The sequence below is a fragment of the Hemitrygon akajei genome, chromosome 24 (genome assembly GCF_048418815.1).
Source record: "Hemitrygon akajei chromosome 24, sHemAka1.3, whole genome shotgun sequence".
NCBI lineage: Eukaryota > Metazoa > Chordata > Chondrichthyes > Myliobatiformes > Dasyatidae > Hemitrygon > Hemitrygon akajei.
Window position 1 is genome coordinate 59,807,136 of NC_133147.1, and position 17,906 is coordinate 59,825,041.

Here is a 17,906-nt window from a genome sequence, read left to right on the forward strand (position 1 = left end):
TGATTGTCAGGAACGGGGACAGGATTGGACCCAAATGAAGGACGCAGACACTGATGTACTAGGGGTAGGACAGGATGGGGTTGCCATGGCATGTAAGCAGTAAGGCAGGTGTGGCTGGTAGTTCGGACGAGGCAGGCAGGAGGATCCCAGAGTTCAGACGAGGCAGGCAGGGGGATCCCAGAGTTCAGACGAGGCAGGCAGGAGCATCCCAGAGTTCAGACGTGGCAGGCAGGAGGACTCCTCATGGCGGGCCGCATGGATCCCGGGCAGGGCCGCCTCCCACGCGGAAAACACGGAGGCCTGGGCCAGTCGCGGACAACTGGGCAGGTGCGGAGTACAACCCTTAGGGAGCAATGGGTGGAAAGGGCAGAAACCATCGCCGGCCAGCGGCAATCTGGCCGGCTCAGCCCGACGCAGGTAACGGATAGGAAGGGCCCGCCGGGAAGTGGCAGTCCGGCCGGACCTGCCCGACGGAGGAAACGGGTAGGAAGCAGCAGAACCCCCGCCCGGCTGCGGCAGTACCCATGGCACAGTAATTGGCACGACGAGATCTCGTCACTTCAGGCCTATACCAGTTTGACGATAAGCCTGAAAATTACCGTGAATGGTACTTCTCATTCGCCAACGCTATCCACGGAGTCCAGCTCGGAGCTACCCAAGAGTTGGATCTTATGACGAAATGGCTCGGAAAAGAATCATGCGAACAGGTGAGCCGCATACGTTCAGTGCACATCAACAACGCCAAGCTGGACTTACGCAAAGCATGGGAGAGACTTCGGGAGTGCTATGCGGCCCCTGAAATTATTGAAATGGCACTATTTCCACGTTTGGAAAATTTTCCTAACGTGTCAGCCAAGGACCACACTAACCTAAGAGAGCTCATGGAGATTGAAGCTGCTAAAGAAGACGGCTATTTCACTGGCCTGTCATATTTAGGTACTTCATACGGAATTAGACCAATCGTAGACAAACTTCCATTTGGGCTGCAGGAAAGGTGGGTGTCTGTTGGCTCAGAGTACAAGGAAAAGAATGATGGTCAATTTCCTCCCTTTGAGGATTTCACTAGGTTTGTGTGCAAGGAGGCGAAGAATCGAAACGACCCTAGCTTTATGAGTCAAGGTAGCAGTACAATTCACACCAAGCCAGTCAAATCCACTTCGAATAATTTTGACATCAATAAACCTGTCTCAGTACGTAAAACTGAAGTCTCTACAACTAACAATGACTCTAGCAAGGAATGTCCATTGCACAACAAACCCCACCCCCTCGTAAAATGCAGAAAGTTTAGGAAAAAACCCTTCAAGGAGAGGATGGCCCTCCTCAAGGAGAAAAAAAATGTTTTAAATGCTGTTCCTCTACCTCTCAGCTCGCTAGAGAGTGTACGATCCCCGTGAGGTGCTCGGAATGTAATAGCACTAATCACGATGGGTCCATGCACTCCGGCCCGTACCCGCAACCTGACAAAGCTCCTTCACCCTCACAAGTGGTCGGCGGGGAGGGAGAGGATCACTGCAAGATAACTATTGTCAGCTCGAGCTGCACAGAAGTTTGCGGTCAAGGTCAGTCAAGCCCTTCTTGTTCAAAGATCTGCCTCACTCAGGTGTACCCTAAGGGAGCCAAATACAAGGCCATCAAAGACTATGTAATTCTGGATGACCACAGCAATCGCTCACTAGTCAGACCAGAGTTCTTTGACCTGTTCAGTGTCGAGACTAATCAGCTCCCATACTACCTTACAACTTGCTCAGGCAGCGTAGAAAGATATGGGAGGAAGGCAGAAGGCTTCCAGCTTTAGTCGATGGATGGTAAAGTTGTCATCTGTCTCCCTCCACTCTTAGGTGCAATGAAATTTTGAATAACCGCACCGAGATCCCGGCGCCAATCGCTGTTCGACACCAGCCGCATCTCCACCGCATCGACAAACACATCCCAGAACTAGACCCAAAAGCAGAAATACTCTTGCTACTTGGAAGAGACGTTCTCCAGGTGCACCAGGTCAGGCAGCAGGTCAATGGACCACACAACGCCCCCTTTGCCCAACGCCTGGATCTGGGCTGGGTGGTGATAGGAGAGGTGTGCCTTGGCAATGTACACAAACCGACAGTTAACACACTCAAGACCAATGTGCTGGAGAGTGGCCGCCGTTCAATTTTAAACACTGCACAAGCTATATGTATATCAAGGAAGCACGACAGGGCTTTAACAAGTGTACTAAAGTAACTGACAGGACACTGGGACAGTTTGTGTTCGCTCAAACTGAGCTTGATAATAAACTTGCTCCATCAGCACAAGACGCCATCTTCTTAAAATAATGGACACCAAGGTCTCCAGAGAAGAAGCAAATAACTGGTTCGCCCCCTACCTTTCAGAGAACCACGCCGGCGCTTGCCAAACAGCAAAGAGCGGGCAGTCAAGCGGTTCACGTCTTTGCAAAAAACCCTGAAAACGAAACCTGAGATGCAGCAACAATACGTAGCATTCATGGAGAAGATCTTCGCTAACGGACATGCTGAAGTAGCACCGCCAATGAGAGAAGGTGAGGAGTGCTGGTACCTCCCAACGTTTGGGATTTACCACCCACAAAATCCCAATCAGATCAGGGTGGTCTTCGACTCCAGTGCTCAGTGCGCTGCTATCTCCCTTAATGACGTGCTGCTTGCAGGCCCCCACCTCAACAATACCCTTCTCGGGGTTCTGCTGCGCTTCCGGAAGGAGAAGGTCGCAATCTTAGCGGACATCCAGCAGATGTTCCATTGCTTCTTAGTACAGGAAGACCATCGCAATTTTCTCCGTTTCTTATGGCACAAGGACAATAACATTAACAAGGAAGTTTTTGAATACCGGATGAAAGTCCTCATTTTCGGCAATAGTCCATCACCAGCCGTGGCCATCTATGGGCTGCGAAGAGTCATCAGAGAGGGCGCATAGGAGCACGGCGATGACACCGTTAAGTTTGTAGAAAGGCACTTCTCTGTCGATGATGGCTTTATATCGCTACAGAAAGAAGACGAAGCAATCGATCTGCTCCGAAGTACACAAGCCTCACTCGCTGAGTTAAAACTCCGCTTGCAAAAGTTCGCATCAAACTGCGAGGCAGTAATGGAAGCCTTCCCACACGATGACTGTGCTCCGGAAATCAAAGACCGAGATCTAGATGGAGAAACCATACCCACACAAAGGTGTTTGGACCTCCTTTGGGAGATTACAACTGACACATTCACGTTCTCCGTGCCGACCGTGAACAAGCCATTCACCCGCCGTGGAGTTCTCTCCAGTGTCAACAGTTTTTGATCCCTTGGGTCTCCTGGCGCCAGTTACGATCCAAGGAAGAGTCCTCCTCAGAGAACTTACCTCTAAGTCTCCGACTGGGATACTCCCCTACCAGAAGACAAGCTAACCAGATGGGAGGCTTGGAGAGATTCACTTCAAGATCTAAAACAGCTTCATATCCCACGTAGGTACACTGCCAACGAACTGGCCCAGGCAAAGGATGTCATCCTTAAAGCAACTCAAAGAGCAGCTTTTTCACAGGAGCTTTCAGCCCCCCAAATTAATAAACCAATACCAAAAGACAGCCCTTTGAGGAAACCCAACTCGATACTGAAGAATGATCTCATTTGCATTGGAGGCCGGTTAATTGAATACTCCACAAATGTGCAACCTGCAGGAAACTGCGAGGGAAGATGGAAGCTCAACGTATGGCGGACCTCCCACCAAAACACCTTGAAGCCTGCCCTCCTTTTACGTATGTGGGGCTCGATGTATTTGGTCCGTGGACTATCACCACTAGACGCACAAGAGGAAGACAAGCAGATAGCAAACGGTGGGCCATCATGTTCAGCTGCATGAGTTCGAGAGCGGTACACATTGAAGTCATCGAATCTTTGGTTACACCCAGCTGCATTAACGCTCTCAGGCGCTTCTTTGCACTAAGAGGCCCTGCAAAACAGTTAAGGTCTGATTGCGGCACGAACTTTGTTGGAGCGTCCAAGGAGCTCGGGATGGACAAGACGGTGCAAAGGTACCTCAGTGAGCAGGGATGCAACTGGGAGTTCAACACACCAGACGCCTCTCACATGGGAGGCTCATGGGAGCGGATGATTGGTATCACCAGAAGGATCCTTGATTCAATCTTTCTGCAGCAACACATCCAACTCACCCACGAAGTACTGTGCACATTAATGGCAGAGGTCACAGCCATTATAAATGCACGACCACTCCTACCTGTCTCTTCTGACCCGGAAATCCTGTTCATACTCTCGCCATGAATGTTCCTTACGCAGAAGACATGAGCTCCCCCTCCACCTGGGGACTTCTCAGATAAGGATTTGTACACAAACCAATGGAGACAGGTTCAGGCTCTCGCAAATCAGTTCTGGTCTCATTGGAGACATGAATATCTACCTTTGTTGCAACATAGACAAAAGTGGACAGAACCTCGCAGGAATCTCCAAGTTGGAGATTTTGTCCTGCTCAGGGACAAGCAGATCGCCCGCAACTGCTGGCTAATGGCCAGAATCACTGCCACATTCCCTGCTAGGGATGGACATGTCAGGAAGGTTGAGTTGATAACTTCTGACCAAGGTGATGTAAAAACTTACCAAAGGCCAGTTGCAGAAGTCATTATGTATGGAAAATTAAAATCTCCCACAACGACAACTTTGTGCTTACTACAAATATCTGCTGTCTCCTTACAAATATGCTCCTCCAATTCTCGCTCCCCATTAGCTGGTCGATAATATACCCTATAAGTGTAACTACACCTTTCCTATTCCTCAATTCCACCCAAATTGGCTCCAGAGATGAGCTCTGTAATCTATCCTGCCAAAGTACCGCTGTAACATTTTCTCGGACAAGCAATGCAACAATTCCTCCTCTTGCCCCTCCAATTCTATCACACGTGAAGCAACGAAATTCCAGGAATATTTATTTGCCAATCAAACCACTCCTGCAACCATGCTTCTCTAACAGCTACAACAACATATTTCCAGGTATCAATCCATGCTCGAAGCTCATCCACCTTTCTTACAATGCTCCCAACATTAAAATAGATTCATTTAACAAACTCTGTACCTCTTCCTTTCTGTTTATCCCTAACGATGCAATCAAATTTATTATCTGTTTCTTCCTTCATTCCTACATCTTCGGTCAGAGCGCTCCCCCTTCTCTATCACCTGCCTATCCTCCCTCACACACCGGCTACTAGTGTAACACTTACCCAAAAAGGCTGGTATATGTCTAGGGGAAAAGGAGATCCAGCCACACACCAATCCCGCCTCCCGTACACGCAGGTGCTGTGAGAATCGAGTTTATGCCTCGCTCCCGCCGACAGTATCAAACCCACAACAAATACCGTTATGAAATACACTTTAAAGAGTTTACTAAAATTAAAAGAGTATTAGGCAATATAATATATATATATATATATATATACACACAAGGAAAAAAACAAAAGGCGCCAACTTATCAAAGTTCAGTCAGGGTAGTGCACTCGTTGGAGCTCAACCAGCGAACGATTCGACCCCTCGTCGCTTGCCTCCGACTTCAACGTCTTCCACCTCGGACTCCCCGGTGGTCTTCCGAGCGCACGTCCACCTTCGTCGGCTTTCCCTCCCGACTGCCTTCACACTCCCAGCCCGCGCAAACCCTCCCCCAAGTTCCCAGCCTCACAAAACACAATAACATTCCCCATTGATTAACAAATGAATACAATTACCATATCAGCCATTCTAAAGTGAAACAACGGCGAGAGAAACATTTATCAGACAAAGAAGCATTCCTACTCGTAACAAACCATAGACCCCATTTTGAGTAACATACACAAGACATTGTACACTAGCTTTCTCTATTTCTGAACTAACCTCCTCTCCCTTAGACTCTTCTAATTGATTCCCATCCCCCAACCATTCTAGTTTAAAGTCTCCCCAGTAGACCTAGCATACCTCCCGGCCACGATATTCGTCCCCCTAGGATTCAAGTGCAACCCGTCCTTTTTGTACACGTCATACCTGCCCCAAACAGGTCCCAAGTAGTCCAAGTACTCCAAGACGTCACAGTACGCCAAGTGGAGTCTGACCAGTGTCCTATATAACTTCGAAATTACCTCTCGGTTTTTAAATTCAATTCCACGGTTAATGAAGGTCAATAAACTGTATGCCTTCTTAACCACAGAGTCCACATGCGCAATTGCTTTGAGCGTACTATGGACTCGGACCCCAAGATCCCTCTGATCCTCCATACTGCCAAGATTCGTACCATTAATACTATATTCTGCAATCATATTTGGCCTACCAAACTGAACCATTTCACACTTATCTGTGTTGAACTCCATCTGCCACTTCTCAGCCCGGTTTTGCATCCTATCAATATCCTGATCTACCCTCTGACAACCCTCCATACTATCCACAGCAACTCCAACCTTTGCGTCATCAGCAAACTTACTAATCCATCCATCCACTTCCTCATCCAGGTCATTTATAAAGATCACGATGAGGAAGGGTCCCTGAACAGATCCCTGAGTCACACCACTGGGCACCGACCTCCATGCAGAATATGACCCGTCTGCAACCACTCTTTCCGTTCTGTGGGCAAGCCAGTTCTGCATTCAGTTCTGTATTTCATTATTTTTATATGGCAATAAGACCGTCCTTGCATTTTGTACATTGACCCTCGTACATTACATTGCATTTGCCCTGCACCGGGTCGAGACACTAATTCTTTTATGTCCCAGTAATTCTCCAGCATTCTATCTCAAGTGTCTATTGCTTTGTCAGCACGGACCTATGGCCGTTAAAAAATGTCCTCTGCCCTCTCTCTGTGACTTTAACAGAGTTCAGACCCGGTATAGTTGTTTTGTGAAACGGATTGAATGTGGAAGAATAGTGTGCACAGACAGAATTGCAAATAATTCAATACTTGCACGATGCGTGTGTATGGGTGTGTATATCGGTGCTTAAGTGCGCGTCTGTTTGTGTGTTTATGACAATGGTGTGTGAAAGGTTTAAACCACTCCAGGAAAGAAGAGAGTGATGTGTGTGTGTGTGTGTGTGTGTGTGTGTGTGTGTGTGTGTGTGTGTGTGTGTGTGTGTGTGTGTGTGTGTGTGTGTGTGTGTGTGTGTGTGTGTGTGTGTGTGTGTGTGTGTGTGTGTTAGGTGATATGTGTCCGCCACTCTTCAGCCAGAAACAGCACCAAGGCAATGTCCAGAACAATACCAAGGATCTTGGCATTTGTGTGTCAACGCAGCAGAAGCAGATTTTTGTGTCGGGGAAGAAATCTGCCCATAACAGAGTTACGGTGATCTTTGGGTTTACCACATTTACACTTAGCAAAAGACTTCGGCAATTAGTCTTTATATCTGAGTATAAATTCGGTTTTAAATTGGAGTGCATTTCTGAACAATGAGTTCCTAAAAGCCGTGAATCCCACACCAGTCGATGCTAATTACAATTCCTTTCGATGTCTGGCGCGGGTGCGAGTCGGGAGGTGTGAAGTTTGTGTGCAGTTTCAAAGAAAGCATTGTAAGTATGTAACTGTCTTTGATGTTTAGCTCATAAATATCGAACCCCACGTTGGGCCAGCCAGACCTTTCGACTGCAAGCGTATCCATTTGATGCCTTTTGTATCTTGTTTGTTCGAATAAAGAAGCTGCTCGTGTCTACCATTATTTTTCTCTGGTGATTTCATTCACGCAACAACAATGTGCTAATTCTCAACAATATTTATACCAGAGATAAACAGCGACGATGGTAGGGCCCGTAACCAGCACGTAGGTGAAAGCAGCCTTATCAGGTTATTACTTCTGATAATGAATTCCGCACGGAAACACTTCACCATATTGTCGTCCCCATGTGGATTTGATAGCAGATCCATTCATCACTCGAAACTTTCAAAATCCAAAGGAAGACCAGTAATTCATCGTCATTTTACATCGGTACATCTGACGCCAGCTACAAACTTGCATCTGATTCACACCTCCGCATTCCCACCAAACCATCCCTGCAGCGCCAACTTTCCATAAATGGGTAAGCGTTCAGCCAGCCATAATAATTCTTCAGAAATCATCGAGGTGAAGATACACAGGGAAGAATACCTCCCCCACCACCACCCCAACCCGACTGAATAAATACAATCTGCACACGACAGTGAATATCTTTAAAGAGGAAATAATATAGTTCCGACAGACGGTACTTTACACAGTGTAAGGACATTTGCACAAAACATATACAGTACAGGTAATTAAACTGTCTTCGACATAGCAGTGAACATAATTTCATGCAAGTCACTTAGGGTCGAAATCATTCCGTTACGTCTTAAGTGGCGGTAACCTTCCTTAACATGAAGTCCAGGTATACATTCGGGAAAATTATTACAATGTGGAACATTTGCACATACATTAAATACAGGGGTCTTCTGGCACCATGCTTGCGGGTCATCTTGACAAATGACAGCACGCAGCTGATGAAGGGCACGGAAATCGCGGGACCTCTGGAGCTAACGGTACAGAAGAGGAAAGAGAAACATTTCCGACCGTTGGTTGAGGCGGAAGGGGACAGGCTGTTCAGGGGACAGGGGTGTGAGGAGAGGCTGTGGGGAAAGTGGCGAGGGGAAAAGTAGGAAAATTCATAAATATTGCATTTACGTGATAGAAGTGATTCATCTACACTAGTTCTAATCTAATCTTAGCATGTCTATATTTAGCAAACACCAGCTGATAATTTCATACAGAGCAAGTTTGAATGATGTTGTTTATATAGGAAGAGTGCGTTTGATGGCATAGAGTTGTACAGCACCTAAACAGGCCATTCGGCTTACCAAGTCCCTGAAATCTGTTTGATTCCCAATGCATGTTGTGACTGTGCCACTGTTACAAGCCTTGTATTCTAAATTTGCTGCCTTGTCCAGCAATCGAATTTGTCACTTACTTAATAAAAAATTCTTACATTTTTAAGATATGTTTTCCCCAACAAACAACAATGCAGAATCTCCTGAATAAGAAAGTATGTGCTGTCATCGGAGAGGGTGCAGAGGATGTTCACAAAACTTATCCTGGGAATGAAAAGTATTAACTTAAGGGGAACGTTTGGTGTCTGTGGTCCCTACTCAGTGGAATTTTAGAAGAGTGAGTAGGAGATATCACCGATGTTTACCGAATATTGACAGGGCTAGATAAAGTGGACCTGAAGAGCATGTTTCTTTTAGTGGGGACAACAGGACCAGAGATCAGAGCCTCAACATGCAAGGGCATCCCTTTAGAACAGAGATGAGGAGGAAATTGGTTTAGCCAGAGGGTGATGAATCTGCACAATACATTGCAAAGACAGGTGTGAGGGCCAAATTTTTAGGTATGTTGAAGTGGAGTTTGAAAGGTTCTAGATTATTAAGGGTGGCAACGTTTACGGGCGTGAGGTGGGAGGCAGGAATAATAATCATCTGTGATGGATTGTGGAGCAAGCTTGATGGGCAAATGACCTAATCCTGTTCCTACGTTTATGGTCTTAAAAATTCAGCAGCTCCAAGCTGTTATGGTGTGAGTTTGAAACCAGTTGTGGAGAAAAGACATAGGCTCCCATGTAGAGACGGAAGCAAGAAATTAATCACTGGAATTCCAAAAGGATGTCGGTGGCTTGACAGAGCGAGATCGCAACAGGAAACAATCTTTAAACACAAGGACCCCGCAATAAGACCTAATTGGGATTTCATTTTAAATAATCACAGCACCTACATGGAAAACCCATGCTAGTCAAAATAAATTTGGCAAGATTAAACAGAAAGCACAAAGGCTTACTGACTCCAGATGACACCACTATTAACAAATACAGGTGCACAGGACTGTCGGGCTCATGTCACAAACTGGTGATCTCAGGATTGTCATTCATACCACTTGCTAGTGAGGCATGAAATAGAAAGGTAGTGCAGTTTATCAATGTTCTCTGGATATATTGTTTTAGACATGGTATAGAGGTTCATTAAATTGGGAGGGGAGGCATTAGTCATCATGGAATATCTCATGACAGTAAACATAAGCTGTTTGTCTCATGAGACAATTTGGGTGGAACAGTGGAATTAAAAAGGATGATCACATTAATGGTATTACAGACTTATCATTAGTATATAGGATTAAAGGAACAAATTTGCAGAGAAATTGCAAACATTTGCAAGATGTATACATTTCTGATGGTAGGTGATTTTAACTTACAACATGTTTTCAACAAACATTTTTGTTTTGAGGGAAATTTCCTTACTTAGTATGTAGTGGGAACAACTACAGATAGCATGTTACTGCTGCTCCTATTGGGGAATGAGAACGAGTGGGTGACCAAAGTGAGTGTAGTGGAAAATGTTAGACGTAGTGATCATTATTCCATTACAGTTAATTATAGCTAAGGATAGAGATGGTCTTCTGGTTAAGATTCTAAGATGGTGAAAGGTTTTAGTTATAAGAGTCATTAGTTGTGTAGTAATATTAAGAACCTGGTAAAGAAGAGCATAGAGAGTTAGCATCAAATGAGACATTTCAGGAATATAAAAGATTCAGGAAAACACTTATGAGAGAAGCCATTCGGAGGATGGGGGGAGTTATGTCCAACCATCTTGAGTTTTTAAGATGTTTCAATAAAAGGAATGTCGTGGACAAATTCTACATGGACTTTAGCATGGCCTTTTACAAACTGCTACATGGTGGGCTAGTCCAGAAAGTTAGCTCAGGATAAAATAGACAACTGTAGTCAACTTTGGCTTAGGAGAAGCAAGAGAGTATATTAGTTGGTTATCTCACTGATTACGAGGCCTGTGATTAGCTGTATGAAGCAGGGATCTATGCTGGGACAATTGTTTTTATAAGACCATCAGACATGAGAATAAAATTAGGCCATTGAGTCTGCTCCAATTACTATGTGCTTGTGTCCCATTGCCCTGCCTTCTCAACATAAGCTTTAACATTCTTCCTAATCAAGAACCTATACAACCTCCATTTCAAATATACCCAGTAACTTGCTCTGCTCAGCAATCTCTGGAGACGAATTCCATAGATTTGCCTCCCTCTGGCCAAATAAATTCCAAACCATCTCTCTTCTAAAGGGACAACCTCGTATTCTGAGACTATGCCCTCTGTTCCTAGACTCCCCCACTATTAGAAACATCCTCTCCATATCTACTCTATCAAGGACTTTCAATATTTGATAGGTTTCACTGTGATCCACTTTCATTCTTCTAAACTCCAGAGAATACAAGCCCAGAGTCATCAAGTGCTCCTTATACATTAATCCTTTCATTCTCTGGATCATTCCTGGAAACTTCTTCTGCAACCGCTTCAAAGCCAGCATATCCGTTCTTAGATAACAGGCCCAAATCTGCTCACAATACTTCAAGTGTGGTCTGACCAATGCCTTACAATGCCTCAGCATTACGTCCTTGCTTCTATATCCCAGTCCTCTCGAAACTGGAAACTGAAGCAGGCCAGAATACATACGTGACTGGTAGGGTTTAGGATAGCATTGTTGAACAGAGAGAAGATGTGTGTTCCTGCTTCCACCTACTCTTATTGTACCTCATTCCAGATCCTAGCTATTCTTCATGTGAAATATCTAGCCCTCACATACACTTTGAATTCCTCCCTGACACCTTTAACTATGCTCCCTAATTTTCGACAGTGGTAGGAAATGAAATAGATAAGCAAGATACCCAGCCTAACAATTTTATATACCTCTATTATGTCAACTTCAGCCCCCAGCAAGAAAAAACAGATAGTTTTTTCAATATCTCAGTATAATGCAAGCACACGAAGCCCAGCATCATACTTCGGAATACTTTCTCTTCACACAAAGCTATCAGTGATTTAACTAAATTCACAGTGTCTGATAAGATAAGAGAGCTTGGAGAGGTGGGGCCATGGGCAGTTCATATTTTTAAGGACGTATTTTATGCAGCTGAGGGTGAAGAACTTAGAGACAAGTAGTTCTCTTTTTCAGCAAAGTGAGGAACGAATTGCCTGACCTGAAAGTTCTAATGGTCCTTTAGGGATTGATTTAAATTCTGAGCTGGTTTCAACAATTACATCACAGGTTGGTAATTGCCGAAAGTGTACCTGCAGTGAGTCAAATTTATCGTCGGCTGAGAGTATTCTCTAGAGTCAAGCCCACACCTGATGGGAAAGAGAACATCTTGGTTACTGGATGATTGGCAGTGCTCAGATAATATGAAAAGGGTTTAAAATGTCTAGTAGCTGATACAGTGAGGGTCCTAAAGGCAGACCATCCATTGGACATATCAGCTAGTTACTTACAAGCAGTGGAAGATGGTTTTGGCACTACTGCAAGTTCAGCTGATCTTATAAAGGCACTTAGCCACCCATTTCAGGAGAAAGAAGAGAAGCTATCTGCCTATCTTTTCAGGTTGGAGAAATTGCTGCACTGTTTACGCCATAAAGGGGACACTTAACTGTCTGAGAGAAATTGCTGGAGGATGGATAAGTTGTGAAGGACACGCTGTAACATCAGATAACTGCTCTGCGTATTTCAATAATCCACAAGATGCGTCCTCCTCCATCTTTTACCAAGTTACTTGGAGAAGTTAGAGAGGAAGAAAACATGATTGCGAAGTGGAACATTTTCCAAAAGCTGAGTAGTATTTTCACTGATAGTCTGTGCTGCTAAAATGGCCCCTGATGCCACAGAGATAGTGCTTTTGAGGAATGACGTTGAAAACATTTGAGCTGAGTTGATTTGACGGATATCTGATAAAGTTTCAACTAAACGTGACGCTTCTGCTAGGAAACCTGATCCATGTAGGGCTTACAACAGAAGAAAGCTGGTGAAAAGGGCTCTGGACTAGAGAAGCAAATTCAGAGAGGACTTGAACAAGATACTGAATTCTTCCATGCGTGTAGTTATTAGCTGTTTTAAAAGATAAAAGCATATATTTTCCGTTATCTGCGATATATGCTTTATTCACTTTACCCTTTAACATATTGTAATTTATAGTTTTATTATTAAGTACCTGCTGCCGGAAAACATTAAAATTCACGACATAATATACCTGACTCTGATCATCAGATGGAAAATTTTCGACGTCATCCAAACAATGCACACCGCCACCGGCTTTCAACATAGGCCAGCTTGCAGATACGTCGTGTATATATCCGAGATATGTATACACATATTGTACAGTTGCGGCCTAACAACCGATGTAGGAGTTATCACTGTCTGCTTACAGTATCAATGCTAATTTGAGTGCGACTATCTTGTCACCAGTTAACCCAGCAATCTCGGGTCCTGAACGTTCTGCACCGACTCATGTAGTTTAATTTGGGGAAAGTAGAATCACGGCGTCAACATGAAATATTTCTTGAAAGTGATGCAAGATCTTACTGTGGACATTGACAGGGAGTGCACCTTCCCTGTGGCAAAATACACACCTTCACAGTATTGAAATGCTTTTACAGTGGAGCAAAGAAATAAAACAGAATCAATTAAACCTACTCACAAGCAAAGACCGTCAAGCAACTAATACAGAATACGTCAAATATTTCAACAAAAATAAACATATAAATGGCAACTGAAATAATTAAATAATTAATTACTAGATGGAAAGATGGATCGATAGATAGATATATAGATAAATGAACATACAAATAAATACGTACGTAAATAAGTGAATAGAAAAATAAAAAGATGGACACATAAATAAATTAGTTAATGAATTAATTCTTCATAGAGCATCAGTTGGAGATTCCTTAGCAGTCAGTCTGAAGTTTGTGGTATCAGTTCAGTGCAGAAGTAAGTGAAGTTTATCGCGCTGCTTTAGGAGTCTGATAGTTAATTCAACAACAGATGACACCTCTTCTTCCCAAAGTTCTACTTGTCACGGTCATTATCCAAAGATAATCGCATTGTTGAATGCAAAGTTGAGTTCATGTAGCTGTTGCTTTGATGACAGATTCATGAAAAAGTTAATATTGTCATGAGGCAAATCTACTGATTTTAACCTGTTGTAGCATTATTATTTTAGTAACTTAGAGGTGGACAACTGTACTCTTTTTAATTATACTTCAGGATAAGCGTGACGAAATGATCTGAACATTCTTCATGTCACACGCTATCACGTTATTTATTCTGCTGCAAACTAATAATGCTACAGGACAAATTAAACATTTCCACAACCTATGAAAACGATAATTTCGACTACTGAAGATATTGGTGAATAAATTCATTGCTATCAACGCCTTCAGTAAATCGCCAAAGACAGGATCAACTGAATGTGTTATTCAACTGACTTCTGGCAAGAATTCATATTTGCAATTCTTTGATGACAATGCAGGCGGCGTGTTGTTTAATGCATAATGGTGGCATAAATTAGCAGTATTTTTGTTGACGGTCTCCTGAAGAAAGGTGTTCATTCCTTAATGCAGCGTCACAAACGGCACGAAATTTACAAAGGCGGGTACGAATCGACACAGTAGAAATAAAAAGAGGGCGGTGCACAGACTGTCGTTACTCAGGACATGTCCTCATTTTTCCTTTGTGGGAATCTGGGCCAGAGTGGGGGTCGGAAGCTTCACTGATGCCAGGATAAATTTACCGCATAAAGGTGATGAATGAAAGTTCCATCTCTGATCTGCAAAGCGGCTAATATTGATTAGGTTCTACTTGAAGATCGAGCTCAAAATTCCTTGCCATTAAATCGGGTCTCTCCAGATGCAAGGTGCAAAATGCAGTATCAGCAGTCTCACACAGAACACAGCACACACAGCAAATATCATTGGAATAGCCCCAAAAAATGGTTACAAAAACATATTTTAAATGTCACCCAACGCAAGCGCGCCGCAGACGAACACAATCCACTTGTCTTCCATCTAATGAATACTGGAGGGCAGCACCGACAATAAATTTGTGACGGGATATGTCTTCCACTCAATGGTCGATCTGAGAGAATACGGGAAGTCGCCGGTGTATTATCGAGGTAGACCAATGTGCCCCTCGAGATCTCTGCTGTTCGTGTTCTGTACGAGCTTCATTTCAGGATAATATACTGCAACAGATTTAAAGGCTCGAAATGCCGATTTATTTTTTCATACTGCTTGTCGTTATTTCTATTACAGAGGGGCTTCACAGCAAGTGTAATCTCTATGTTTGTAGCTGTGCCATACTGGAACGTATTATAATATACATTCCTGCCTGTTTAAATAATATTTGCGAATTCTGCATGGCAGCGCTACAATTCCAGACTAGATTTAATTTACGCTACACACACAAAATGCCGGACCTCAGCAGACCAGTCGACATTTTGGGCTGAAACCCTTCATCGGGACTGACAAAAGGATGAGAAGAAAGGACAAGAAGGTGGGGAGAGCTGATAAGAGATACATGGGGTATGTAGTAGATGAAAGCAGAATATGGGGAGGACTGAAGTAAAGAGGTGGAAAGCTGATAGGTGATAGAGATAAATGGCAATTTGCAATTTAAGACAGGTCGTGCAAATACTAACATTTGAAAGTGAGACCAGAGATTGAAGAATCAGTTCAGAGCTGAAATCAGTGAATTTATCCACGCTGCTTCAGGAGGCTGGTGGTTGTCGGGCAATGCCAGTTAAAGAAGCTGAAGCTGTGGCATTTAAAGCTCCTGTGTCTCCTGACAGATGCTAGTAGCGAGAAGATATCATGACCTGGCTGGTAGGGTATTATTGATAATATATCCTGCTGTCTCGAGGCTGCACTCTTTCTAAATGCGTACAATGGTGAGGAGGCCTATTCCTGTTATAGGCTGCGCTGTATCCGCCACAGTTTGTCGACACTTCTGTTTGTCGCTATTTGTTGTCTGGAGCTGAAAAGGAGATATTGTAATGAGAAATCTGCAGCTGTAGATATATCTATTGTCTGTTTTCTGGCAACCCTTATGAATGTACCCTATTACTTTGTGTATCCGCCCTTGTATATACTTGATGGCGTGCCCTGGTTTTGTGATTATAAACTCAGTTTCCTCACTGAACCATTCTGGATAGCGTATGATTGGTTGGACCAACGTTTAACGCCGTGCGTCCCTTTTCTCCTGCTGTTCAATGTTCTGACCATTAGACACATTTTTTGTATCGAACAGAGTCCGCAGGGGACTTCGGGGTGAGAAAGAGGGGAAGAATATCGAAGATGCAGAAACAGAAAAGCGGAAAAAATCCATGATATTACTTTTCACTATCTCCGCCAGTTTTCTGTTCCTGTGGATTACATATGTCATTAGTTTTCTATACGTGTGAATTAAAGGCGGTTCTTATATATCAGGATTCAATTTCGGGGACCCACGCTACATTCGCCAAGAGAGCGGTAACATGCTTTCAAACTTGAGTTTCTGCACGAATTCTTTCATTTACGCGGTAACCCAGGCTAACTTCAGAGAGGAGTTGAAGAAGACTCTGAAATATCCCATGACTGCCGTTACTAGCTGTTTTGCTAAGCAAAAATGAATAAATTCTGCTGCCATTGATGTAAGCATCATTCACTTCTGGTTTTCAATATATTTTATATTATAGTTTTTATAAATATGTATTTAAATGCACTGCTGCACCAAATCAACAAATTTCAAATCATTTTAATCTTGATTCTGAGGTGATCAATTTCAAATCCACCTACGTCATCACAATCCATATCGCCAATTGGCTTTGAAATTTCGTCCGCCCAGCATATATTATGCATATATCATTGAAATCAGTTATACAGGTATTGTACTGTTGGGGACGTAGAACTAGTGTACGAGTTGGTTTTAAGGAAATGTTTGTGGACTATATGAAGGTCAGAAGGACTGTCCCAGTCTACGCAGACACGGCTCCTCCATGAATTCCACCAATTTCCTGGGTGTTCACATCACAGACGACCTCAGCAGGTACCTCAATTTTCCTCTCTGGGCAAAAAGGCACACACTCCCCCCTCCATCTCAATTTAATTTTACAGAAGCTCCGTTGAGAGTATCCTGAAATGCTGCACCTCCATTAGGTATAGGAGCAACAGAGCATCAGACAGGTAGTCCCTAGAAAGGATAGTAGGAATAGCCTAGAGAATAATAGGGGCCTCAACCCCATCCATCATTAACATTTATTGGGAGCGCTGTGTACGCAGAACGTTCAGCATCATCAAGGATCCCACTCCTCCATCCAGCATCCTCTTCAACATTCTACCATCAGGCAGAAGACTCCAATGAATAAAAACTAGACTGATATGGGAAACAGCTTCTTTCCTCAGGCCATAAGCTTCTGTAGTTCCTGCCACAACTCATTCAAAGTATCACCGGAAAATCTGCGTTGCACCGTACAATATGTAATTTATAGACTTTATTTTGTTTATCTATGCATATTTCATTTCTAGATTTAATTCGTAGTGTTTTTAAGTTATTGTGTGGTATATGCGTTTTGCACATATTACACTTTACACCATGGTCCGAAGAATGTTGCCTCGTTTGCTGGTATTTATGCATATAGTTAAATGACAATAAACTTGAAGTGACTTGATTTGGCTTGTTGAACATAGCGTTCAGCTCATGCACCTATTGCTTTGGTGACAAATTGAAGAAAAAAATATTACTAAGTTATCAAAATGACATATGTTCACATGCAATATCATTGTTGTTTTACTGCTTTGTTTTACCCATCTTATAATTGTACTTCAGTGTAGGCAGGACAAAATAAAACCAACAGGAAAGATGGAAGACTTCTGGTAAGATTATGGTGTGTGCAAACACACTGTCTCTCGAGGAGGTATGGGGTACAACCAATGTTACATACTTCTTTGTAAGATTTCCTTTTATGCAACAAAGACAATTCTACTCCAAGAACTTAGGTAATGTAGGGCTACTCCATCAGTGAACTTCTCATTGATCGGAGTTCCTGGACTAGTGCCGGAGGAGCCGGCCGAGGTGTTGAAATGGCC

The 17,906-nt window shown here is 43.5% G+C and overlaps 1 protein-coding gene across 1 annotated transcript in view; it reads left to right on the forward strand.

Annotated features, from left to right (window-relative positions):
* Positions 1–353: 353 nt before the first annotated feature.
* LOC140715771 (probable G-protein coupled receptor 139) overlaps positions 354–17,906 on the forward strand; it is a 30,713-nt gene continuing 13,160 nt past the window's right edge. The window contains exon 1 of the mRNA XM_073028143.1: positions 354–417. Coding sequence (XP_072884244.1) covers positions 354–417 — 64 coding nt within the window. The remainder of the gene's footprint in view (positions 418–17,906) is intronic.